At 38.3% G+C, this 25,957-nt stretch overlaps 1 protein-coding gene across 16 annotated transcripts in view; it reads left to right on the forward strand.

The window, feature by feature from the left end:
• The window catches only part of MLLT10 (MLLT10 histone lysine methyltransferase DOT1L cofactor), a 248,003-nt gene that overhangs the window by 117,333 nt on the left and 104,713 nt on the right, over positions 1–25,957 (forward strand). For all 16 annotated transcript variants that reach the window (XR_010933941.1, XR_010933944.1, XR_010933956.1 and 13 more), the window contains one exon: positions 20,799–20,894. Coding sequence is in view for 13 of the 16 variants with exons in the window: in XM_067702929.1 (XP_067559030.1) it covers positions 20,799–20,894 (96 nt within the window). In the remaining 3 variants the exon portion in view is untranslated. The remainder of the gene's footprint in view (positions 1–20,798; positions 20,895–25,957) is intronic.

Consider the following 25,957-nt stretch of genomic DNA (forward strand, 5'->3'; position numbering starts at 1 on the left):
GAGTGAGTTAACTTCAAGGTTGTGAAGAAAGAATAGATCATAGTGGTTGAATATTTCATTGGTCTGTTTTGGCATCAGTTGTTGGGAGACAGTTCTCCATGGGACTCTGACATTTGTACACGTCTTGTGAGCAGAGACTTCAACTGCCTTTGTTTATCTTTTCGAAGTTTTTATATAATAAATAGCCTTGGAAAATGGAGGCACCATCCAGAGCAAGGGCAGAGTTGCATATAGTCTTGGGAGATACAGAGATAATACCTCTTTCTGGGGTAATTGGCAGGCATGCTTACTGTTCAGAATTGGGTTCCCTAAGCCCAAGATTGCTCTCCTTAAATGCAACCCCCTCTGTGTGCAAGTGTCATCTGGCCTCCTTCGGGTTATCCTGTCAGAATTGGGGGTTGGGGAATGATGCAAATGCTGACACTCTGGCTACTGCTATTGCTATGAGTAATAGAGCCCTCTGTGTCCAACCCAGGAGTCTTGTGTCTTCTTCCAGCACTCATGAAACTGGTGGGCTAATTGTTAGCTTGTAAGTACGGTAAGATCTTAGACCTTTCAAGTTTTGGGGCACAAGATGTGATTATAGGCATACCAAAGGAGAATCTTAAGTGAAAGCCATTGGAACTGAGAATGTTTGGGGACCCCGAGGGTTGTCCACATAGGATTGGCCTTACCTGTTTAACACACCCACTCTTGTGGTCCGGAGTATTGGGTTACTGTGGTTGAAGATCTTAGCAAGGTCACAAGGAGTAGGGAAGAGTTACCTAAAGAAAAATAATGGGCAGACAAAAACAGGAGATATCTGTTAATAAATGATGGAGCAAGGATTTAAGACCAGGCATGCCTGACTCCAAAGTCTGTGGATCTTTTTTTCACAAGTCTTTCTGCCTTTTACGTGGAGGTTTAATAATCACATTTCTTTAAAAGTTAGATAAATCAGATGTATTACAAATTGAACTTTTTTTGGTCTTAGTACAAATGGTGCAGTTTTCACGTGTTCTAAAAAGAATTCTAATACAAAGAATCTCTCGTGAATCCTCTGCTTTGTTCCAGGAAGTTCTTACTTAGACTAGCGTTTGGGAGAAGAGATTTATAAAGAGCTTGTAACTTAGGAGGGAAAGATTCCTTGTCAAAAGAGGATTAACAGCCAAGTTACAAGTAGATGTGAACAGCCTTTTTGAAATTTTGCTTGAATTTAGATATTAAAGATAAACATTAATACAGTTTGCATCAATTAAATACCATGCCCATGAAATGGAATTTTGTGACTAATTGAATTGGCTGAGGGACTAATTTCTTTATTCAGTAGAGTTACTATCTTTTATAAAGTTGAGATTACACATAATGTGAAGACTTAATTCATTTAGGTGTTTAGAGTTGAGTTCCAACTGTCTAAAATCTTAGAATTATGGTGACTGTAACAAATATTTTCCATTAATAGTAAAAATTTGTTAATATACTTATTTCCTATGTTACACTATCTAGTTTAATTTCCTTTTCCATAGATGAAGAATAGGGACATTAATGTTTAATTGAATTTAATAAATGTTTATGTAGCATCTACTTTATATAGTCCATATCCAAATATTTCCTGTTGTCCCAATAATGTTCTTTGTAGCTGCCTTAAAAGAAATTGATCCAGGATTCAGTTAAGTGTCAAACATTGCATTTAGTTACATCTCTTTAGTCCTCAAGCTTTTCTACCTTTCGCAATGTTGACATTTTTGAAGGTTCTATACTAGTTGTTTTGCAGCATGTCCCTCAACTGGGATTTGTCTTTTTCATTTCGTTTTGATTAGATTTATGTTAAGCATACTTGGTAGAAATACCACATAAGTGGTGTATTGTTCACAGTGCCTCATAACCTTTTTTTTTTTTTTTTTTTTGCTATCATTGTATCATATTCTTTCAGTGGGGATGGTATTTAGAAACCATTTTTCTTTGGAGTAAGTCCCTGTCCTAGAATGGACCCTTACCTGGAAGGTTAATTGAGACCCTACTTCAGCCCTTCTTACATGAGGCTGCTTGCATTTATCTGGTATTGGCCATTGCAAAACCCTTTCTTGTTTCAGCTGCTGTCCTCAAATTAGCACTTAGTGCTTTGCAGTGGATACCGTTGGTGATTTTGTGGTTTTCTTGTGGTTTCCTTCTCCCCTCACAAATGCTGTTACCATGCAGATCTTGTAGTTCTTTGTTCCACTCTGTTTGTATTTTGGGGTTGATGGAAATACTTTGACACTTGGTTTTGTTGTAAAATGTTATTCCATGGATTTTTGGTTTTCCTAAATTGTCTGTTTTTATATGGGGATTCAGAGAGATTGAGAAACTACTCTGTTGCCACCATCTTTCCTTTGTTAATTTCTTTCTTGTTCTTTTATTATTTGTTTATTTTATTTATTTTATTTTTGGCTGAGTTGGGTCTTTGTTGCTGCACGCGGGCTTTTCTCTGGTTGTGGTGAGCTGGGGCTACTCTTTGTTGCGGTGCGTGGGCTTCTCATTGTGGTGGCTTCTCGTTGCGGAGTATGGGCTCTAGGCTCATGGGCTTCAGTAGTTGTGGCACGTGGGCTCAGTAGTTGTGGCTCATGGGCTCTAGGGTTCAGACTCAGTAGTTGTGGCACATGGGCTTAGCTGCTCTGTGGCATCTGGGATCTTCCCGGATCAGGTCTCGAACCCGTGTCCCCTGCATTGGCAGGTGGATTCTTAACTACTGTGCCACGAGGGAAGCCTTTTCTTGTTACTTTAAAAGGGGGTTCACTATTCTTGTATCTTCTTTTATTGTCTGTTTATAAAGACTATTGACTTTCATATGTTAATCGTATATCAGTTATCTTATTGTCTGAGGTAGTAGTAGTACAAAGTACTTTTACAGTACTGTTGTACCAAATACTTTGTGACATAACAGTTGTATTTTAAAAGCAAGTGATTTTGTTTTGTTTGGTTTGTTTCTGCTATTCCCTATTTTTTTTTAAATAAATTTATTCATTTTATTTATTTATTTTTGGCTGCGTTGGGTCTTTGTTGCTGTGCGCAGGCTTTCTCTAGTTGTGGCGAGCGGGGGCTACTCTCCCTTGTGTGGGCTTCTCATTGCCGTGGCTTCTCTTATTGCGGAGCACAGGCTCTAGGCGTGCAGGTTTCAGTAGTTGTGGCACGCGGGCTCAGTTGTGGCACACGAGCTTAGTTGCTCCGCGGCATGTGGGATCTTCCCGGACCAGGGCTCGAACCCGTGTCTCCTGCATTGGCAGGCGGATTCTTAACCACTGTGCCACCGGGGAAGCCCCTGCTATTCCCTATTTTTAAACTGAAAAAATAATCTCAGTTGTAGCATTTCAATTAAGTGGGGGAATGGATGAAGAAAAAGTAAACAGTGTATAGACAGAATGTATTATATAAACAGTTTGGGGCAGCTCTCCAACTGCTTAAACTTCTCTGTGTGAGCTTGTTTCAATTCTTTAATGATAGTGATAATGACAAGGGCCCTAGGTTTCTCTCTGTCTGTAGTAGTTATCACTCCTAATTTTTAAAGTGGTAGAATATACATAAGATCTACTGTTTAAACCATTTTAAAATGTGCAGTTCAGAGGCATTAAATACATTTATATTGCTGTGCACCCATCACCACCATCCATCTGCAAAACTCTTTTCATCTTGCAGAACGGAAACTCTGCAACCAGTAAGCAGTAACTCCCCCTCCCCCCAACTCCCCCCTCAAGCCCCTGGCAGCCACTATTCTACTTTGTGCTTTTAGTAATTTGACTACTCTAGATTCCTCTTATAAGTGGAATATTCTGTTATATGTACATGCCACATTTTGCTTATTGATTTATTTGTTGATGGAGACTTGGGTTGCTTCCACATTCTAGCTGTTGCGAATGAATAATGCTGCTGTGAACATGGGTGGGTATACAATAACTCTTCAAGCCTCTGCTTTCAACTCTTTTGGGTATATATCCAGAAGTGGAATTGCTGACCACATGGTGATTCTGTGTTTAATTTTTTGAGGAGCCGCTATACTATTTTCCATAGCAGCTGTACCATTTTACATTTCTACCAACAGGGTTTCCAGTTTCTCCACATCCTTGCCAACACTTATTTTTTGTTTTTGCTTTTCTCAGTGGTAGTTTTGTTCCTTCATTATGATAAGTTATTTGGTCTTCAGCTCTTTGTTTATTTTCTTGGGGCTGATTATTGTTAAATAAACTTTGTCTCATAGTTACATTAGAGGAAAAGTGAGAGGAGTACATTCAAATGTAAATTTTTATTGATTTATTGTGAAGTTCTAGACTAGACCACAGTTAAGTAAGTTAAATAGCCACATGTGGCAAGTAGATACCATATTGGAAGCATGGCTTTAGAAGATAGTGAGAGCCTGGTTCATGTTTACGGTTTCTGGATAAATATTAGTGTTACTTTGTTTAAATTATGAAGTGTTTTTATTCAGTTTTTTGTTTTGTTTACTTCATCATGAAGTAAATGTGGGAATCACGTGGGCACTAAAAAGCTTTAGGTTCAACCACTAATAGGTAAGGAATTACTTTGTACTAAGTCTTCCAGGTAACCAGTAGACTGGAAAGTTTTTGTGATAAAAAAATAACGGGCATAATAATAATTTATTCTTTTTTAAAATATTTATTTATTTGGCTGTGTTGGATTTTAGTTGTGGCACATGGGCTCTAGAGGGCATGGGCTCAGTAGTTGCATCGCCTGGGCTTAGCTGCCCTGGGGCATGTGGGATCTTAGTTCCCCGACCAGGGATCCAACCTGCATCCTCTGCATTGGAAGGCAGATTCTTAACCACTGGACCACTGAGGAAGTCCCCAATAATAATTTATTCTTAATTGATGAATTATTAGGTGACTCTGCTTAGAGGATAGTTACCTATTATGATTCTGTGTGGTAAAATCAATCACTCAATAACGTTTTTACTGAATAAATTGTTGTGTAGGCCTATTTTTTTTCAAACCTTAATTGTCATATGTAAACACAGCTGAATTTTTTTAAAAGAAATGTGAAGTGGTAGTGGTTTCTGAAATTGAGTACTGCTAGCTTAGGTTAGGCTGAATGGTTAAAATAAATATACACGTGAGTCAGAGCGAGATTGGTCCAGTGAGAAGAAAATAAAGTCCTTGTGGAAATTTGGCAGAAGTTTCCTGTGAGGCAGTAGGAAATGCTAAATGAAAGCAGTGTTATTTTAGAAACGTTTTGAATGTTGTCATTGATTTTTCTTAAGGAGATATGAGAGGACAGTGTTCTCAATTACATGAACAATATCTTCAGAGTACAAAAGCTAGAAACTTCATAGTATTTTGAACATGGAGAAGGTTCAGTTTGTTGAAAACATGGGGTAGGGGAATAAGAATGATAAGCGTGAAAATATAGGTTGGGGCCATTTATGACAATTTCAGTAAGAGGAGTTTGCATTTAATAGTGGTATGAGGAAGATTGTTCACCCAGTTTTGTATGAGGGGACAGAATTTGTGAACTACTATGATGACTGATAGTTCTGTTTATAACATTTATCTAAGTTTTATGTATTTGTCTTCCCCATTGAAACAATGGAATTTCACCATAAATTTTTGTCCTGTTTACATTTGTATTATCAGCATTTGTGTACTGAATAAATAAATAATTTTACTTAATAAGTAATTGAAATAAGGAGACCAGTTTGTAGAATGATGATGATGACAACTACAATGACAACCAAGCAGCGATAATTAACATTTACTGTATGTTAGACCTTGTTCTAGGTACTTTACATGTATTATTAACTCATAGAATCCCCAACAACAAACTTGTGCGGTAAGTACAATTATTTTTATTTTTTACAGATATGAAAACTATGCCATAGAAGTTTAACAGCGTGCACAAGCTAATAGTGAATAAGATAGAGCCAGATGTGAACCCACATAGTCAGGCTCCTGAGTCCATGCTCTTTAACCACTATATTATGTTGCTTAAGCACGTTAACCTGAATCAGATTAAAAGTAATGAAGTCTAAACTGAGTTTATATGAATGGAAAGATACGGGAAATGATATTCAAGGCACTGAAGCAATAAAATCTATAAGGCCCGGGATCTGATTGGTAGTAGTGGGGCAAGGGGAAGAGTGCATTGTAAGTGATAGATGGTTACAGGCTGTCTTCACTAGGGGACATGCTACCACCATAAATACAAGTAGGGCCTTGAGGAAAAAATAAACATTATAATTACTCATTATAATGAGTAAACATTATAAAAAGGAGGAACTGATAATTCTGATTTTAGTCACATTAGGTCTGGTGGAATGGGAAACATTTTAAAGGCAGTTAGAAGTGTGAGACTGGAGTTTGAGATGGGTTAGGCTAGATGTATATTTGATTCAAATAAGTGAAATTATTATTATTTTAAGAGTTGTAAATTATGATTAATATTGTAAAATAAGGAGATTGATTTGATAGTAGAAACGAAGCGTTGTCAGAAAGACTTAAGTGATGAGGCTTTGCTTGGACTGAGGTATTGGCACATTACACGTAACAGAAGGGAAAAACAATTTGTTTGAATCATATTCTACCCATTGCCTCCAAACAAGCTTTGGTTTTTTTTTTTTTTAAACATTATTCTATGTGCTCCAATTATTCTTTTTTTGTCAAATAATGATGCTCTCTTCAGTTTTCATCTTCTTCTTTTCTTTCTTCCATCTCAGTTCAAGTCCAGCACTTAGTTCTGTCTTTCTCATGAAGCTAGACTTTGTCTTGTGTGACTCACGCTGTATCTCTTGCTTTGGATATCTTTTACACAATTTTCTTATGTTTTCATTTCACTTTTTTACTACTAGTTGTCATTAGTATATGTCTAACTGCCAGGCTATATTGTGTTTTGTTTTGTTTTTTGTTTTTGGCCGTGCTGTGTGGCATTTGGGGGATAGTTCCCTGACCAGGGATCAAGCCCATGCCCCTTGCAGTGGAAGCTCGGAGTCCTAACCACTGGACCACCAGGGAATTCCCTACATTGTGTTTCAAAACTGATCCGTATCTTTTGTACTTTACTGTTTTTTCCACAGTGCCTAAAAATATGGTTTCTTGAACACAGTGAAACCATGTGAAATGCTTGCTTTTTAAACAAACCCAGAGTTTTAAGTATAGGAGTAATGAAATAAAGGTAGTATTATTGACAACTTTTGAGTAATTAAGAACTGATTTGGGAGGATTTATAGTTTTAGTTGCATTGACTATACTGTAGTAGTTACATATACATTTATAGGAATATGAAACTGGAGCACAGGATGTTAATGGAGTAAGGGGGGTCTGCTGAGGTCATGAAAAGGGATAATCTCTGATGAGACGTTGAGAAGGGATGGACTTTTATCCATGGAAGAAGAAAATGATTTAGTATTTAATGTTGCAAAATGGATATACTTGTTAAGCAGGCAGAGAGAAGTTGAAGTGAGCATTAAATCATTTATTATTCATTCCTTTGTGTGATTACATAGTTTGTTTCCTTAACTTTTTCAGCCTCTAGAGTATGCCCACATCCCTTGCTTCATGGCCCACTTCGTCTCTTTAAAGCCAGCAACGTTGCAGCTCTCTGATCAGTCTTCCGTAGTCATATATCTTCCATTGACTCTCTTCTTTTGCCTCCTTTTTTCACTTTAAGGATCCCTGTGATTGCATTGGGCCTGCTGGATAATCCAGGATAAGTAGATATACTTATATATGCAAAGTGCCTTTTGCCATGTAAGGTAACATATTTACAGATTCTGAGGGTTAGGGTTTAGACGTCTTTCAGTACCATTATTTTACCTTCCACAGAAGTGTTGTCTGGTGCTGTGAGAATGGCTTGAATTCTGCCTCCTAGTGCAGTGATGACATGTATTTTTGGATCAGTTTAGCAGGTACTGAGGCTGAATAGCTGCTGCAACCCAGTGCATACCACATACCATTTGGTTTCGGTTTAGTTGAACTAGTCAGTGAACCAAGCTCAGTGTTGAAGGGAAGCTCTATGAATTGAGGTCCACATTAAGCCAACAGCTTTGCATCAGGTGACAGAACAGAGGTAGCTGTCACATTTTAAATACAAAGCTGAGATGCTGATGGGACCAGGGCAGTTGTGTTCTTGAATATACCATTTCCATTTGGCAAGTGAGGAATTTGGGGCCCTTGCCACATTGTTAGTCATTAAGTCTGACTTAATATTAGACATCATAGGCTGGAGAGTCACATTGTTCTGTGGGTCTAGTTTTGACAAGAGCCCACTGGCAAGCTAATAGCTACTTTTCAAAAAGGGGTGCCCCTGATAGCTGTGTCAGGGAGGCAACAAATCTAGAACCCCAATGGGAGCCTCTGGGTAGAGGCTTTTTGCCAGAGTCTCAAATGAGCAAAATCATCAGTCACAAAACTTGTAGCTCAAGTGCATAATGAGGATTGTGGGGCTCTGAAGGTAGAAAGTATTAGCTTCCTTCTTCCCACTGTGAATCTTTCCACTGATGCTGGTGCCTTTTTCTGCCATAAGTCCCGGTAAGATAGTAATCTGGGTAACTCTGTGTGACAGAACCATAAAAATTTGTGTCTCTGCTGTCTCCAAATTCTCCAGCATACTTGGATGGGCGCCTGTGGCCATTACTTGATTTCTCTTTGGGGACTGGGAAGTCTTATCCTCATCTCTAATCATTTTTCTTATTAAAGCAACTGTGATCACCTTAAAGGCTGAGGAGGTTGAGGAAGAGTGAGAGACTCTGGGGGGTAGAGATGGCTCCACACTGTTAAATTCACCTTTGGGTTTAGTTTCAATTTCCAAGGGCATGACGGCTGCTGGTGGGTTAACCAAACAAATTTCCCGTGTTTTCAGCATTCACAGTGCTCCATATTGTGACATCCTCATGGGTGACACCATTTATTTCAGCCCAGGGGACCCCGTGATTCAGCAGCCACTTTGCACTCTCTGGTCAACTTGATTTTGGCTCACACAGTAGGAACCCGTTTTGGAGAGCTCTCCTTAGTCCAGGGTATCTGCCACCCAATACAAAGTTAAACTCTCAGGTTTTCACCTAGTTTCAATAAGGTGCTAGTTTCATAAAGACTGGGAGAGTTTTTCAGGGTGGCAGTGGTGATTGGAAGAATTTTTCTGGATTTCTCATTCTCCAGTGGGTCATCTTTATTATACTGTAAATGCTTTATTAATATTGTAAATCCAACCTGGGGCATCCAGAGCCTGAATACTACTCTTCTAAGTCTCAACTGTAATTTCTTATGGGTGTTGGTCTGCCTCTGGGAAATCTCCCTGAGATTTCCTGACCAAAGCTGCATTATAGCAACCAGGATCCACTGCAAAAATATCTGAAGTCTTTTATTGTCATCTCTAATTGAATTTGAAGTTGGCTCGATAGATCGCAGGTGGTATTGAGCTGTGAGGCAACCCAGCTATTGCCATTCTTCCTTAACATACATTAAGGCCCCTCTACCTGCATTTTTCAAGTGAACCAGGGTTCCTATGATTCACCTTGTTTCTGCCCATAGTGATTGCTTGCCAGTTTCCCTCCTTTCATGCCCAGTATAGGTGAGTGGCTCTGTTACTGTTGTCTGAAAAGGGTTAGAACTTTCTGTTCACTAGTTACTATTACGGTAGGATGGAACTGAAGCCAACTGCCAGATTGGTGAGGAAATCGTCCTACCTGAAGGTTTTTTTTTTTTTCAATTGAAGTATAGTTGATGTACAAAATTATATATGTTGCAGGTGTACATATAGTGATTTACAGTTTTTAAAGTTTATACTCTATAGTTATAAAATATTGGCTATATTCACTGTGTTGTACAATATATCCTTGTAACCTGGAGGAGGTTTTAACAGCCACCTCCTCAGTTCTTCCTCATTATCAGGCAGTAAAATGAAGGACCATTTACTACTTGATTGACCATATGATTTGCTCAATGTTTGTTAGTCATTCCCACAGACTTCCCTCAAATCCCATTAATTGGCCCTTGAGGCCCTTATTCTTCCTCTTCCAGAAAGCCATGTCTCTAACAGCATCACATTCCTATTACCAAACTGTCAAGAACTTTGAAAGAGGTCTGTGATTTTACTCTACTTACAAGGTAACTAGTTAGGAGACAAGAAAATTCTGAGTCAGAGATGAAGTATAGTTTATTACTTAAAGCAGTAGAAGTAGCCAGAGTATCAGTGTTTCTGCACTGCTCCCCCAAGATCCAGTTTCCATAGGGCAGTGCAAAGAGGACCAGATGACATCTGCTCATGCAGTCTTTTGCATTGCAGTAGAGGTGATCTTAGGGCACCTGAGTCTTTTGTATTGGCCAGTAAGTGTGGCTGCCCTTTGCTCCTAAGGTACACATTCTGTTTTCTAAGTCTGATCATTATATGAACAACCTTGAAAAGATAGTTCAGAATGACGGGCAAGTCATTGCCTCATTCTCAAGACATACACTAACAGTAGAGACTCATGTAAGAACTTTCTCCTAACACATGACAATCTTCAGATTATGAGGATTAATACAATGTTTATTTTTCATTCACAGCTAAGTCCAGAATGGATGTTGCAGACAGCTTTCTTTCTTATAAGGCATGAATCAGGAATTTAAGTTCCTTCCACCTTGTGACTCGGCCTTCTTTTCATTGTTCCTTCGTGGCTGCCGTGTTCACTTGCATTAATCTCTGGAAGAGGAAGGAGCATGGACACTCAATACTTGGGGCTGTGAAGGACCAGGCCTAGAGGCAGCACACGTCGTTTTTCATTCAGATTGTGTTTGACTTCAACGCAGTTGAGTGACACATTGAACTGCAAAAGGAAACTGGGAAATATCTAGTTATACTCTGAATAAGAAAAGGAAATGGGTTTGGTGAATAGCTAGCTGTCTCTACCTCATTTTAGCCCATTCTTTTTGTTAAGCCATATGTAATTATTAAAAAAAATTCAGGGCTTCCCTGGTGGCGCAGTGGTTGAGAGTCCGCCTGCCGATGCAGGGGACACAGGTTCGTGCCCTGGTCTGGGAAGATCCCACATGCCGCGGAGCGGCTGGGCCCGTGAGCCATGGCCGCTGAGCCTGTGTGTCCGGAGCCTGTGCTCCACAACAGGAGAGGCCACAACAGTGAGAGGCCCGCGTACAGCAAAAAAAAAAAAAAAAATTCAAACAAGACAAAGCATTTAAAAAAATGCAAGTTAATTTAAAAAAAAAAAAGACCCACTCCAGAATCCACCATCCAGAAATAGCCATTATTACTACTAAGTAAATTTTTATATATAGATAGCTATATAATCCAGATTTTTATATATAGATGGAAAATAGATTTTAAAAAGGGTAGTTAGAGCAATAAAAAATATTAAAATGATATACCTTAATTTTTAAAATATTAGTTAGATTTATTTGGCTATATAGAAGAAAAAGAAAGTGAAGCAAAATAGATAATGTTGAACTTCATATAAAATTTCCTTACCACAAGAGATATTATTTCCTTAAATTTATACCTTGAAGCTTAATAATAGAGATTACAAAAACAAACAAAACATTGAGAGGTAAGATTGTCTTTCCAGTTCAGATGCTTTTAGCTGTAACAGAATATTGCTAAAGCAGTAGGAAATTTATTGTTTTGCATAAGATGTTCAGAGGCTTTTCTAAGATTAGTTAATTTAACAATAGCCAGTTCAACAGTAGCAGGGCATTGTTGTCTTTCTTTTGGTTCTCTTGGCTTTTCTAGGCATAGTTGTAAGGTCATTACAGTTGTTCCAAGGGTCATGGCCTAACACTTGAGCATCTGAAGGCAGGAAGGGAGTACGTTTTTAAGAGAGAGAACATTCCCAGCCATCTCACAGAAAATTTACCCTTCTGTTTTATTATCCTGACCTAAATCTATCCTGGACCTAAGGCAGTCAGTGGGTAGGGAGGGTAGATTTATCTAAATTGACTTAGATATACCATGTTCACCTCTGGGCTGGAGTTTGAGGATGTGAGAGGGTGATTAGCCAAAGAAAACCAGACTTTGTCTACAAGGAGAGGATTTATGTGTAATTACTATTTGGTGGCAAACTATTTTGTTTTAACTACATGCTTCAAAATCTGTATTGAGCTCCTGCCTTGAAAGGCTAACAGCATCCCCATACTCTTCTCATTTCCTGTGCCCTCCAGTTTGTTTGTTTTTCAAAGATCTTTATGTTATATTTTTCAGGTCTGGGGCATTCTCTTCTGTAAACACAATCCTCAGAGTTGTTTTAGGGATTTGTTCTGTATTTTTAAAAAATATTTATTTATTTATTTGGCTGTGGCGGGTCTTCTTTTTTTTTTTTTTCCCTGCGTTGGGTCTTAGTTGCGGTGCGCAGCGTCATTAGTTGTGGCATGCGGGCTCAGTATTTGCAGTGTGTGGGCTTAGTTGCCCCATGGCATGTGGGATCTTAGTTCCCTGACCAGGGATTGAACTGGTGTACCCCACTTTGCAAGATGGATTCTTAACCGCTGGACCGCCAGGGAAGTCTCGCTCTGACGGGTCTTAGTTGTAGCACATGGGCTTCTTAGTTGTGGCGCATGGGATCTTTTTTTTTTAGTTGTGGCATGTGAGCTCTTAGTTGTGGCATACAGACTCTTAGTTGTGGCATGCAAACTCTTAGTTGTGCATGTGTGTGGAATCCAGTTCCCCAACCAGGGATGGAACCCGGGCCCCTGCATTGGGAGCATGGAGTCTTACCCACTGGACCACCAGAGAAGTCCCATTTGTTCTGTATTTAATTTAAATTTGTAGGATGGTCACTACCAGTCCTTTCACCACAGCTTCTCCAGTGAGTTCTTTATATCATGTCTTAAATTGGCAGAACTTTATTGTTCAGTATCTTTTTTCAAGAATAAGTTCTGCAGACCTGTATTCTGAGTTTGTTCATAATGGAAAGTATTTCCTTATTGTCCTAATTTTTGAATTGTATCTTGGCTATATATAATATCATTAGGTCACACTTTCTTTCCTTTTAAGAATTCAAGCAGTGGACCTGGAGAGTATTGCTGTGGGGAGGACCAGGGACAGTCCCACCCCCCTGACCCCCTTGCAGTCAACTGAGTTTAACTACAGTAAGTCTTGCCGTTGAACATTCTGTAACTGAATTTTTCAGAATGCGTTTTTTCCAATTTTTATTTTGTGGGCTTTTATGTTTGAATACATCTTCTGTTCTCCATTCATTGGATTTTCTACTTTAGGGACACAGGTTATACTTATGTTTGATTATCTTGTTTTATGTAGCTCTTAGTTCCTCTCTAACCCCCCACCCCCCTTTTATTCTTGGCCACGCTCCGTGGCTTGTGGAATCTTAGTTCCCTGACCAGGGATCGAACCCGGGCCACAGCAGTGAAAGTGCCCAGTCCTAACCATTGGACCCTCAGAGAATTCCTTCTACCCACTTTCTTTTTTTTTTTAAAATTTTTATTGGAGTATGGTTGCTTTACAATGTTGTGTTAGCCTCCACTACACAACAACATGAATCAGCCATCCACATACAGATATCCCTTCCCTTTTGGACATAACCACTTTAATATCTGCTGATTTTTCACTTGCATTACTAGGATTGTTTCATGCCCCTTTTTAAGCAGTATTTTTATTCTCAAGAATGTATATTTTTTTCCTTGCTGATTCTATGTTATTTACTAATTCTGTTTTAGTTTTTAAATTACTTTGGTTGTATAATCCCTATCTTTGACCTTTTTTTGTTTCATTATCTCATTTTTGTGCTTTGTTCGAAGTTTTATTTAGCGTGAAGCAGTTTTGAGAAATATCTTCAAATTGCATTTTTTTAAAAAAATTGTATTTATTTATTTATGGCTGTGTTGGGTCTTTGTTGCTGCGCGCGGGCTTCCTCTAGTTGTGGCGAGCGGGGGCTACTCTTCGTTGCAGTGCATGGGCTTCTCATTGCGGTGCCTTCTCTTGTTGCGCAGCATGGGCTCTAGGCGCGCGGGCTTCAGTAGTTGCGGCTTGTGAGCTCTAGAGCGTAGGCTCAGTAGTTGTGGCACACGGGCTTAGTTGCTCTGCGGCATGTGGGATCTTCCCGGACCAGGGCTCGAACCCATGACCCCTGCATTGGCAGGCGGATTCTTAACCACTGCGCCGCCAGAGAATTCTGAGAAATATCTTTATGCTGAGTTATATTTATTTGTAGGGTAAGATTTTTGGTTCTCTTATGCACGTTGTGTTCTTTATATTGTTTCGTTTTTGGCTGTGATTTCTTTGCCATGCAACTTTTTTCCCTCTTGCTCATTTTTGTGAGGCTCTTGTAGATATTTGCTCCACTATAGTTTAGGTAATTTCTTGAATCTCTTCTCACCATTTTTGAGACTAGGGTTTGAGGGCTAAGTATTTTGCCTTTTTCTGACGCCAGCGGGAATGGCAAGGATGCAGTGTAGAAGCTCAGCTGGGGCAGTATAGTTTTTGGTAAAACCTCAGGCTCAGCTTTCTTTTCTAATTTTTGATTAAATGTCTTATACTAGATTTTAATCTCTTAACTGTGTGGGGTATCTCATACAGTTAAGAATACCCTCTGATTTTATATAATTCACTCCTAGCCTAGATCCTTTACTTCCAAAGAGTAAGTACTCTCTCTTCCTCTAGTTTTTCCTGTTTCTGCCCTGAAGCTTGCACTACTCTTTAGGCAGAGAACAAATTAAGTAGGCAGGAAAACAAAACGAAAAGATTGCTTCTCTGCAGAATGAGGGGTTTTTGTGATATTCTCAGAATTTTAACTAATTTTGGAAGCAGGATTATTAATAGCTGAATTCTATAGTTCAGTCCAGGGCATTTTCTCCTCTATTTCTGAAGTCTTCTATTTCACTGCTTGCTTGCCAGTTTTTGTTTAATGCATTATTATCTGCCTCTGCCAATCCCCCAGTTTTGGTTGCTGTTTGGTTTGTTGTTTTCACTGGTTTTTGTTTGTTAGATTTTGAATCGTTAACATTGGAAAAATTTGATGTGATTTCAGATCACCGTTTTTTAAGCGTTAGGAGTTATTAAATCTAGACACACTCTCCTTAGTAGAAATTTAATTTCTAATATTGGGCTTCCTGATGAACTCTTCTTTGCACTTAGTGATGATGAAATTCTTTCCTACATATGAGCAAATCTTTGTTGATAATTTAGAATTTTTCTGGGGAAGTAATAACCTCAAGCCAAATATTGCATTCCTTTTAGAATTCACTTTCTGATTTACCCCCAATATTTCTACCAGTTGTTCAGTGATTGCACGTGTACTTTTCAAACTCTGAGATATCTGATTTCTCTGTGTCTGAAGACATGAACTTATTTCAGGTGTTATCTCTACTGTATTGTACTTCAGTTTTCCTTTAACAGTTAATTTCTTCACCCATTCCAGTTTGAACACTGGAAACATTGGATGTCTCTTAGTTGTTTATCTTGCTCTAAACTTAGGTTAAAAACTCCTGTATCGTCCCTAACTTCTACATGGAAAGTAGTTCATTCTGGAGCTAAAGCTACTTTAAAATGGAAACATTTTCTCTCCCTTCTTTTATATCTTTTCTTCTTTTCCCTACTCTTTCAAATTTCCTTTTTTTTTGTTTTTTGGCTGTGTTGGGTCTTCGTTGCTGCACGTGGGCTTTCTCTAGTTGCGGTGAGCAGGGGCTACTCTTCGTTGTGGTGCATGGGCTTCTCATTGTGGTGGCTTCTCTTGTTGCGGAACACGGGCTCTAGGTGCGCGGGCTTCATTAGTTGTGGTGTGTGGGCTCAGTAGTTGTGGCACATGGGCTTAGTTGCTCCACAGCATGTGGGATCTTCCCAGACCAGGGATTGAACCCGTGTCCCCTGCGTTGGCAGGTGGATTCTTAACCACTGCGCCACCAGGGAAGTCCAAATTTCCATTTTATAATTCGTCATCATGGGTAACTTACCTATATTTTTATTTAAATTAAAAAATATATATATATTTTTAAAGGTTTCAGTTAACTTTCTTGGGAGGTGTAGGTTAAAGTCTATTTTGTGCTTGTTTAAGCCATTCCTTTGTGATCTGTAAAAACAGATCCTTACAGGGCTGTTTTAAAGATTAAATGAGATAATATATATATTTGTAAATTACAAATTGCTACAATTCTGATTATTTTTATTGTTAATTATACACACTAATATATTTAGGAGTGACACTGGTTGTCCTTACCTATGGTTTTACATAAAAATATTCAGTATTTGTTTATTTCCTTCTGGTTGGTACTCTCTTTTAGCATAAAATTTTATTCACTTATTTATTAAATTTATTTTTTATGGAAATAATATAGTTGATGTAAAGTATATTAGTTTTAGGTGTACTATGTAGTGACTTGATATTTACATACATTATGAAATGATCGCCATAATAAGTCTAGTAACTATCTGTCCCTGTACAAATTTCTTAACAATGTTATTGACCATATTCTTTATGATGTGTATTATAGCCCCTTTGCTCACTTATTTTATAGCTGGAAGTTTTCTCCCCCACCCCGCTCAGTTTGTTCTCTGCATCTGAGTCTGTTTTTGTTCAGTTTGTTTGTTTTGTTTTTTAGATTCCACATAAAAGGAAGGTCATATGGTACTTGTCTTTCTTAGTCTGACTTATTTAACTTAGTGTAATACTGTCTAAATCCATTCATGTAAAATGGCAAAATTTTATTTTTTTAATGGCTGAGTAATATGACACGCACACTGTCTTCTTTATCCATTTATCTACTGATGGCCGCTTAGATTGCTTCCATATCTTGGCTATTGCAAATAATGCTGCAATGGACATTGTGCATATGTCTTTTTGAATTAGTGTTTTTGTTTTCTTTGGGTAAATACCCAGAAATGAAATTGCTGGATCATATGGCAGTTCTATTTTTAATTTTTTGAGGAACCTTCACATTGTTTTCCATAGTGGCTGCACTAATTTCCAATACCACCGACAGTTCACAAGGGTTCTCTTTTCTCTGCATCCTTGCCAACACTTATAATTTGTTGTCTTTTTGATGATAGCCATTGTGACAGGTGTGACGTGGTATCTCATCGTGGTTCTGATTTACATTTCCCTGATGATTAGTGATATTGAGCATCTTCTCATGTGTCTGTTGGCCATCTGTATGTCTTTTTTGGAAAAATGTCTATTCAGGTCCTCTGCTTATTTATTTTGTTTTATTTTGCGGTACGCGGGCCTCTCACTGTTGTGGCCTCTCCCGTTGCGGAGCACAGGCTCCGGACGTGCAGGCTCAGCGGCCATGGCTCACAGGCCCAGCCGCTCCGCAGCATGTGGGATCTTCCCGGACCGGGGCACGAACCCGTGTTCCCTGCATCAGCAGGTGGACTCTCAACCACTGCACCACCAGGGAAGCCCCCTCTGCTTATTTTTTAATTGGGTTGTTGGTTTTTGGATGTTGATTTGTATGAGTTCTTTGTGTATTTTGGATATTAATCCCTTATCAGACATGTTGTTTGCAAGTATCTTGTCCCATTCAGTAGGTGGCCTTTTCATTTTGTTGCTGGTTTCCTTCACTGTGCAAAAACTTTTCATTCTCAGTTTGATGTCCCTTTTGTTTATTTTTGCTTTTGCTTCCCTTGCCTCAGGAGACATATCTGGAAAGATTCTGCTAAGACCAGTTTCGAAAAGCATGCTGCCCATGTTTTCTTCTGGTTTTATGGTTTCAGGTCTTCTTTTTAAGTCATTTTGAGTTTATTTTTGTATATGGTGTAAGAAAGTAGTCTAGTTTGACTCTTTTGTATGTAGCTGTCCAGTTTTCACAACATCATTTATTGAAGAGGCTGTCTTTTCCTCATTGCATATTCTGGCCTCCTTTGTTACAGATTAACTGACCGTGTAAGCATGGGTTTATTTCTGGACTCTCTGTTCTGTCCCGTTGATCTGTGTGTCTGTTTTTGTGCTAGTACCATAGTATTTTGATTACCATAGTTTTGCAGTATAGTTTGAAATCAGGGTCTGTGATACCTCCAGCTTTGTTCTTCTTTCTCAGATTTCTTTGGCTCCTTGCATAAAATTTTAAAGCAGAATTCATATCATATTAACCATTTCCCCACATCTTTAAATATTCCTTTAGAACATGCTTTTTAAGTGGCCATTACATGGTTGTATAATAATTTTTCAACCACATCTGTGTCACTGGACATTCAGATTGTTTTCAGGTTTTTTATCATTGCAAATAGTAGCATAATAAACTGTATTTAATCCTTTGTTCACTTCCTAGAGGTGAAATTACTAGATCAGATAAAGTATTCATGGTTTCTAACTCTTACCTTTAAAATGGTCCTTTGCATTTTTACATTCTCTCAAGTAATGTATGCAGGTACTCATTTCACTGTAACTTGGGCAACATTGGGTCTTATTATAAACAAAAACCCAACAATTTTGATCACTAGGTAATAGAAAAATATTACCATTAAGTTCTCTAGTAGTTGGGTTGCACATTCTTTGTTATTGTTGTTTAGTGACTCAGTTTCTTTTATAAATTGCCCTTTGTACATTGTTTTATGGCATATATATTTTTTCTTACTGATTTATAAAAAATTTAAACAGCACTGAAATACGGAACATATTAACTCACTTCTCAGTTTGTTTTTAGCTTTTTAATGGTTTTTAAATTGATGTAGAAGTATTTTGAATTTGAATAGCTAAAACTGCCTTTTCCATTTCTGATTTTGTTTTTAATCTTATTGGAGTATAGTTGCTTTACAATGTTGTGTTAGTTTCTGCTATACAACAAAGTGAATCAGCTGTATGTATGCATATATCCCCATATCCCCTCCCTCTTGAGCCTCCCTCCCACCCTCTGTATCCCACCCCTCTAGGTGGTCACAAAGCGCTGAGCTGATCTCCCTGTGCTATGCAGCAGCTTCCCACTAGCTAGCTATTTTACATTTGGTAGTGTATATATGTCAACGCTACTCTCGCACTTCGCCAGCTTCCCCTTCCCCCGCTGCGTCCTCAAGTCTGTTCTCTATGTCTGTGTCTTTATTTCTGCTCCACCACTAGGTTCATCAGTACCATTTTTTTAGATTCCTTATATGTGAGTTAGCATACGGTGTCCATTTCTGATTTTTTAGTGAGTTTTTTACTCTTAGAAAAAGTCTTTCTTTAAAGTTTTAAAAAATATTTTCTTAAACCTCTTAGATTATTTTAATTTTTATTTAACTATTTAAAGTAATCCATTTGGATTTTGTCTTACTTTGTATGATACTTTCCCCTAAATTATTAACCAGTTATTGTAGTACCATTACTAAATAATTTCAGTCTTTCCTTGCTGATTTGGAATCCCATCTTTGTCATATACTAAATATTTATATTAATTGAATATTTTCCTGGAATTTCCTTTTGTTCTATTGTTCTATTAAAATCAGCCTATCTTTTTAGTGTGAAAGTCATTAGACTGTGTTGATTCATATCTTACCGGCCAATATTATGAATATAATCTATCGATAGCCTCTTCCACTGAGCATTTGAAATCCTCATCTCAGGATGTATTTCTTGGCGTATTACAAAGGACCAAAGTTCTGTGTTATTTCATGATGAGTTCCATACATTCACATTTTCATAGATTTACACATGCATACTTTACTTTTTACTCTCGTGTGCTTTCCAAGATTGTAGAGATTGTTTATCTTGTTCTTATTCAGACTCTTTACATGATGACTGGGATCTAAGGGGGCAAAGGTGAAAGACGTAGAAGACTTCTCAAGGCTCTTCTTGGCTCCAGAACTTGTACATGACATCCTATTACAAAGAATTGGAGGCATGAGTCCTTATGATCTGTCACAGTTAAAATATCTTCATAGTAAGAAAGTTTCCTAAAAAAATCTGAATAAAAACTATTATTGTGTTATTTTACATTTTCTTTTACTAAAGTATTAACATTGCAGTCAAGAGGTATCTAATGTACTTATTAAATCAGGAGTTAAAAGCAAAGAGTGGCAGTACTCTTGGGTATTACAGTAAAACATCTATCCTTAATTTTTATGCTTTTTGTTTTGCTGGTGTGTATTCTCTTTTAGGGCAGAGCCAGTGATATTACTCTTTCATGCCTTGAATAGATTAAGTTCTCCGAATGTTTAAATTTATGAACTATTGCAAATAAGTTGAATTAACTAAATAGTAGTAAACTTCACACCCAATACTGACTCTTACCTACTGATTCAAACATCTGAGAGTGATTTCGTTAAAAGTTTTTGGTGTTAAATAAGGTTGGGCTCCTAATATGTAATTAATTTCTTATTAATTGAATTCCTTTGTTATATTTCAATTCATCAGTTTTAGCAGAGATAACTAATTCATCTATTTTTGGAGTAAACCTCAGAAAGAATTTTTTGCCTGAGTTTCTATGCTCTGTTTTGTAGTTTGTGGGCCATAGAATTTAATGCATGGTGTTGGAGAATCCGACATCATTATGATGTGATAGTGCATGTCAAAGTGCTATGTAAATTTTAAAGTGCTATTTATGAAATGTACGCAACAGTATTTGGTGTTTTTAACAGAAGAAAAAGTTTGTCAGATATAAAAGTAGCAAATAATTGTAGACTTTAGTTGTTTATATATTGTTCTACGTTGGTCAAGGATAAGGGAACTGAAGTCACCTTAAAATAAGTTATACTAGTATTACTATATATTTTAATATATAGTAATATATATAGTAATGCCATAAGTATATTACTAGTATTGTTTATATATAAAATAATATGATCATGGTTAGAAGTGATTGTTATTTTTGACAAATATTTGTTAACATTGTAAATTACTTAAACACAATTATATAGAAATCTCATCTTTATTATGTATATGTGGGTTATGATTTAAATTTAAATTGGATTTTACTTCTATTCACTTTTAGAAATATAAAGAAAAGGACAAACACAAACAAAAACACAAGAAGCAACCAGAACCATCACCTGCATTGGTTCCTTCCTTGACTGTTACTACAGAAAAAGTAAGTTTTAAGTGTCATATTTTGTTCTACATAATAACTAGTTATGTGCTGACTTTTACCGTTTAACTAGTTATGTGCTGAATTTTGAAAATACTTGAGGAAGTGTCCTGGTTCCTTCTAAGCATTTCCACCTCTCTAACCCTACATCAAGTGCTTTAGGTTTTCTATTCTTAGTCCTTTATTCTATCTTCTGTTTATTCTATGCTGATTTCTGAAGAATGTTAAGTGAGGATAACAAGTGGGGGGCATCATTGAGATGTAAACTTTGGGCTGTGCAGTGGGCTTTGTCCACCTGTGCTTTTGAATTTTGGCTTCATCACTTACAGACCAAGCTCTTAGGTTAATTAACCTCTTTGTAACTCAATTTCATCATTCGTTAAAGTGGGGGAGATAATTGTTGGAATTGAATGAGGTAATGCATATGAAGCAGTTAGAACAATGTCTAGTTCATAGTAAGTATTACTTAGTAAATGTTAAATATTATTAAGATTATAATCATGTGGGTAACAGGAAAACAAGTGGGGATGGTGCTGGGCAGCTGGGACAGAGTAAGAAAGGGAGGTGGGAGGGGTGCAGTAGAAGAGGCCAGGATGAGAGACCAATCATATAAGGCTGTATAAGCCAGTGGAAGGACGTAGTTTTTAGTCTGAGTGTAAAGATAGCCATTAGAGCAGCGGTCCCCAACCTTTTTGGCACCAGGGACTGTTTTTTTTTTTTTAATTAAGTTATTTATTTATATTTTAATTTTTGGCTGTGTAGGGTCTTCATTTCTGTGGGAGGGCTTTCTCTAGTTGCGGCAAGTGGGGGCCACTCTTCATCGTGGTGTGCGGGCCTCTCACTGTCGCGGCCTCTCTTGTTGCGGAGCACAGGCTCCAGATGCGCAGGCTCAGTAGTTGTGGCTCACGGGCCTGGTTGCTCCGCGGCATGTGGGATCTTCCCAGACCAGGGCACAAACCCGTGTCCCCTGCATTGGCAGGCAGATTCTCAACCACTGCGCCACCAGGGAAGCCCCAGGGACTGGTCTTGTGGAAGATAATTTTTCCACAGATGGGGGGTGGTGGGGTGATGGTTTCAGCATGATTGAAGCGCATTGTTTATTGTGCACTTTATTACTGTTATTATTACATTGTAATATATAGTGAAGTAATTATACAACTCACCATAATGCAGAATCAGTGCGAGCCCTGAGCTAGTTTTCACTTGCCACTAACTGATAGGGTTTTGATAGGAGTCTGCAAGCGATTGATTTATTATGGTCTCTGCAGTCAAACCTCTCTGATAATGATAATCTGTATTTGCAGCCCGCTCCCCAGTGCTAGCATCACCACCTCATCTCCCCCTCAGATCATCAGGCATTAGATTCTCATAAGGAGCACGCAAGCTAGATCCCTCGCGTGTGCAGTTCACCGTAGGGTTTGCGCTCCTATGAGAATCTAATGCCGCTGCTGATCACAGGAGGCGGAGCTCAGGCAGTAACGTGAGCAGTGGAGAGCGGCTGTAAATATAGATGAAGCATCGCTTGCTCGCCTGCCACTCACCTCCTGCTGTGCAGCCCGGTTCCTAACAGGCCACGGACTGGTACCAGCCCGGGGATTGGGGACCCCTCCGTTAAAGAGTTCTGATCTGAGATGTAACATGGTGTTACTTAAGTTTTGTAAGAACCTGTGGCTGCTTTGTTGTAAATGGACTATAGAGAGTCAAGAATGAAAGGAGGGAGGCCATTAGGAGGTTATTGCAATAATCCAGAAAGGGATGGTTGTGACACTGGGGGGTGGTGAAAGGTGATCAGGTTATGAATACATTCAAAAGTAGAACCCACGTAACTTTCTTATAGATAAAAAGTGTAAGAGAAAGAGGATCCAAAGATGATTCCAAAGATGTTAGCCCACATAACTAGAAGGAATGGAACTGCTGTTGACAAAGATGTGAAAGACTGTGGGTGTGGTAGGTTTAGGGGAAGAAGAGGAATTCAGTTTTGGGTATGGTATTTGTTCTTTTTAAAATTTTTAAAAATTGAAGTATAGTTGATTTACAGTGTTGTGTTAATTTTTTCTGTATAGCAGAGTGACACAGCCATACATATATACATATTTTTTTTCATATTCTTTTCCATTATGGCTTATCACAGGATACTGAATATAGTTCCTTGTGCTGTACAGTAGGACCTTGTTATTTATCCATCCTATATATAATGGGTTGTATCTACTAATCTCCAAACTTCCAATTCTTTCCTCCTCCACATCCCTGCCCCATGGCAAGCACAAGTCTGTTCTCTATGTCTGTGAGTCTCTTTCTGTTTCATAGATATGTTCATTTGTGTCGTATTTTAGATTCCACATGTAAGTGATATCATCTGATATTTGTCTTTCTCTTTCTGACTTTTTTCGCTTAGTATGATAATCTCTAGGTCCATCTATGCTGCTGCAAATGGCATTATTTCATTCTTTTTAATGGCTGGGCAATATTCCTGTGTGTGTGTGTGTGTGTGTGTGTTTGTGTTTAGGGTTGTCCAAAAAGTTCGTTGGGGTTTTCCTGTAAAATCTTACGGAAAAACCGGAACAAACTTTTTGGCCAACGCAGTATATACCACGTTTTTTTATCCATTTGTCTGTTGATGGACATTTAGGTTGCTTCCATGTCTTGGCTATTGTAAATAGTGCTGCTATAAACATAACGGTGCATGTAGCTTTTCGAATTATAGTTTTGTCTGGGTATATGCCCAGGAGTGGGATTGCTGGATCATATGGCAACTCTAGTTTTTGAGGAACCTCCATACTGTTTTCCATAGTGGCTGCACCAATTTACATTCCCACCAACAGTATAAGAGTGTTCCCTTTTCTCCACACCCTCTCCAGCATTTGTTGTTTGTAGACTTTTTAATGGTGGCCCCTCTGACTGGTGTGAAGTGGTACCTCATTGTAGTTTTGAGTTGCATTTCTCTAATAATTAGCGATGAGTATCTTGCAAAAGTGGTTCTAGAGGGAACATATCTTAACATAATAAAAGCTATTTACAACAGAGCCACAGCGAATGTAATACTCAGCGTTGAAAAGCTGAAAGCATTCCTGCCCAAAACAAGACAAGGATGCCCACTCTCACCACTTCTCTTCAGCATAATATTGGAAGTTTTAGCCACAACAATGAGACAAGAAAAAGAAATAAAGGTATTCAAACTGGTAGGGAAGAGGTAAAGTTGTCATATACACAAATGATATGATGCTATATGTAGAAAACCCTGAAGACTCCACACAAAAACTGATGAACGAATTTAGCAAGGTAACAGTATACAAGATTAACATACAGGAATCAGTTGCATTCCTTTACAGTAACAGTGAAATAACAGAACAGGAATGCAAGCAAACAATCCCTTTTAAAATTGCTTCAAAAAAAAAAAAAAAAGAAACTTAGGAGTGAACCTTACCAAGGAGGTAAAAGACTTATATGCTGAGAACTACAAAACCTTAATAAAGGAAACTGAAGATGATTCAAAGTAATGGAAAGATATCCCCTGCTCTTGGATTGGAAGAATTTTGTTAAAATGGCCGTACTACCCAAAGCTATCTATAGATTTAATGTGATCCCTATCAAATTACCCATGACATTTTTCACAGAAGTAGAACAAATAATCAGAAAATTTATATGGAAACTTTATAAAAGACCCAGAATTGCCAAAACAATCCTGAGGAAAAAGGACAAGGCAGGAGTTATGACTCTCCCAGACTTCAGACAATACTACAAAGCTACAGTAATCAAAACAGTATGGTATTGATACAAAAACAGACAGGTCAGTGGAACAGAATAAAGAGCCCAGAAATAAACCCACACACCTATCTATGGGCAGCCTTCGACAAAGGACGCAAGAATATACAATGGTAAAAGACAGTCCCTTCAGCAAGTGTGTTGGGAAAGTTGGACAGCTGTATGTCAGTCAGTGAAGTTAGAACACACCCTTACACCATACACAAAAGTAAACTCAAAATGCTTAAAGACTTAAATATAAGACAGGACACCATAAAACTCCTAGAAGAGGACACAGGCAAAACATTCTCTGAAATAAATCGTAGCAGTGTTTTTTTAGGTCAGTCTCCCCAGGCGATAAAAATAAAAGCAAAAATAAACAAATGGGACCTAAATAAACTTATAAGCTTTTGCACAGCAAAGGAGACCATAAACAAAACAAAAAGACAACCTACGGACTTGGAGAAAATATTTGCAAATGATGCAACCAACAAGGGCTTAATTTCCAAAATATACGAACAGCTCATACAATTCAACAGCAACAAAAAAAGCCTGGGATTTCCCTGTTGGTCCAGTGGTTAAGACTCCATGCTGCCAATGCAGGGGCCCTGGCTTTGATTCCTGGTTAGGGAACTGTATCCTGCATGCTGCAACTAAAGATCCCACACACTGCAATGAAGATTCCGCACTCGGCAGCAAAGATCCTGTGTGCCTCAAATAAGACCCAAGATACAACTAAGCTTATACTTTCCCAAATTCTGCTGTAAGGGATTGATAATAACTGTAACAGTGAGACCTAGTGAGTGATAAGGTCTGATGTTTTGAGGTTTTATATCTGGAGGGCTTTAGAGAGAGAGAGGGGTTTAGAATCAGCATGGAAGAGCAAGGGAACCCAGCCCACCTGCATAGCCAGTGAAACCAGAGTAGAGTAGCTGGAGTAGAGTATCCATTACTTGAAGTAGCTGTGAGGTAAACAGGGTGTTCAGGGTGACCCCTGATTTTCTTAGAGCAAGAATCTGCAGGGAATATTCTCAGAAAAGGTTGAGCTTATTTATTTTTTAATATTTATTTATTTATTTGGCTGTGCCATGTCTTAGTTGTGGCGTGTGGGAATCTAGTTCTCTGACCAGGGATCGAACCTGGGCCCCCAGCATTGGGAGTGTGGAGTCTTAACCACTGGACCACCATGGCAGTCCCAAGGTTGAGTTTAATATAGCAGCTTTTCTTGATCATTCTGAGTTCCAGAGAGAACAGTGGAAGGGTTTCAGCTGTTGAAGAGGGAGCAGCGGGGGTGTGTGGACAAAATGTTCATGGCTGAGTGGGAA

The sequence above is a fragment of the Pseudorca crassidens genome, chromosome 1 (genome assembly GCF_039906515.1).
Source record: "Pseudorca crassidens isolate mPseCra1 chromosome 1, mPseCra1.hap1, whole genome shotgun sequence".
NCBI classification, from domain to species: Eukaryota; Metazoa; Chordata; class Mammalia; order Artiodactyla; family Delphinidae; genus Pseudorca; species Pseudorca crassidens.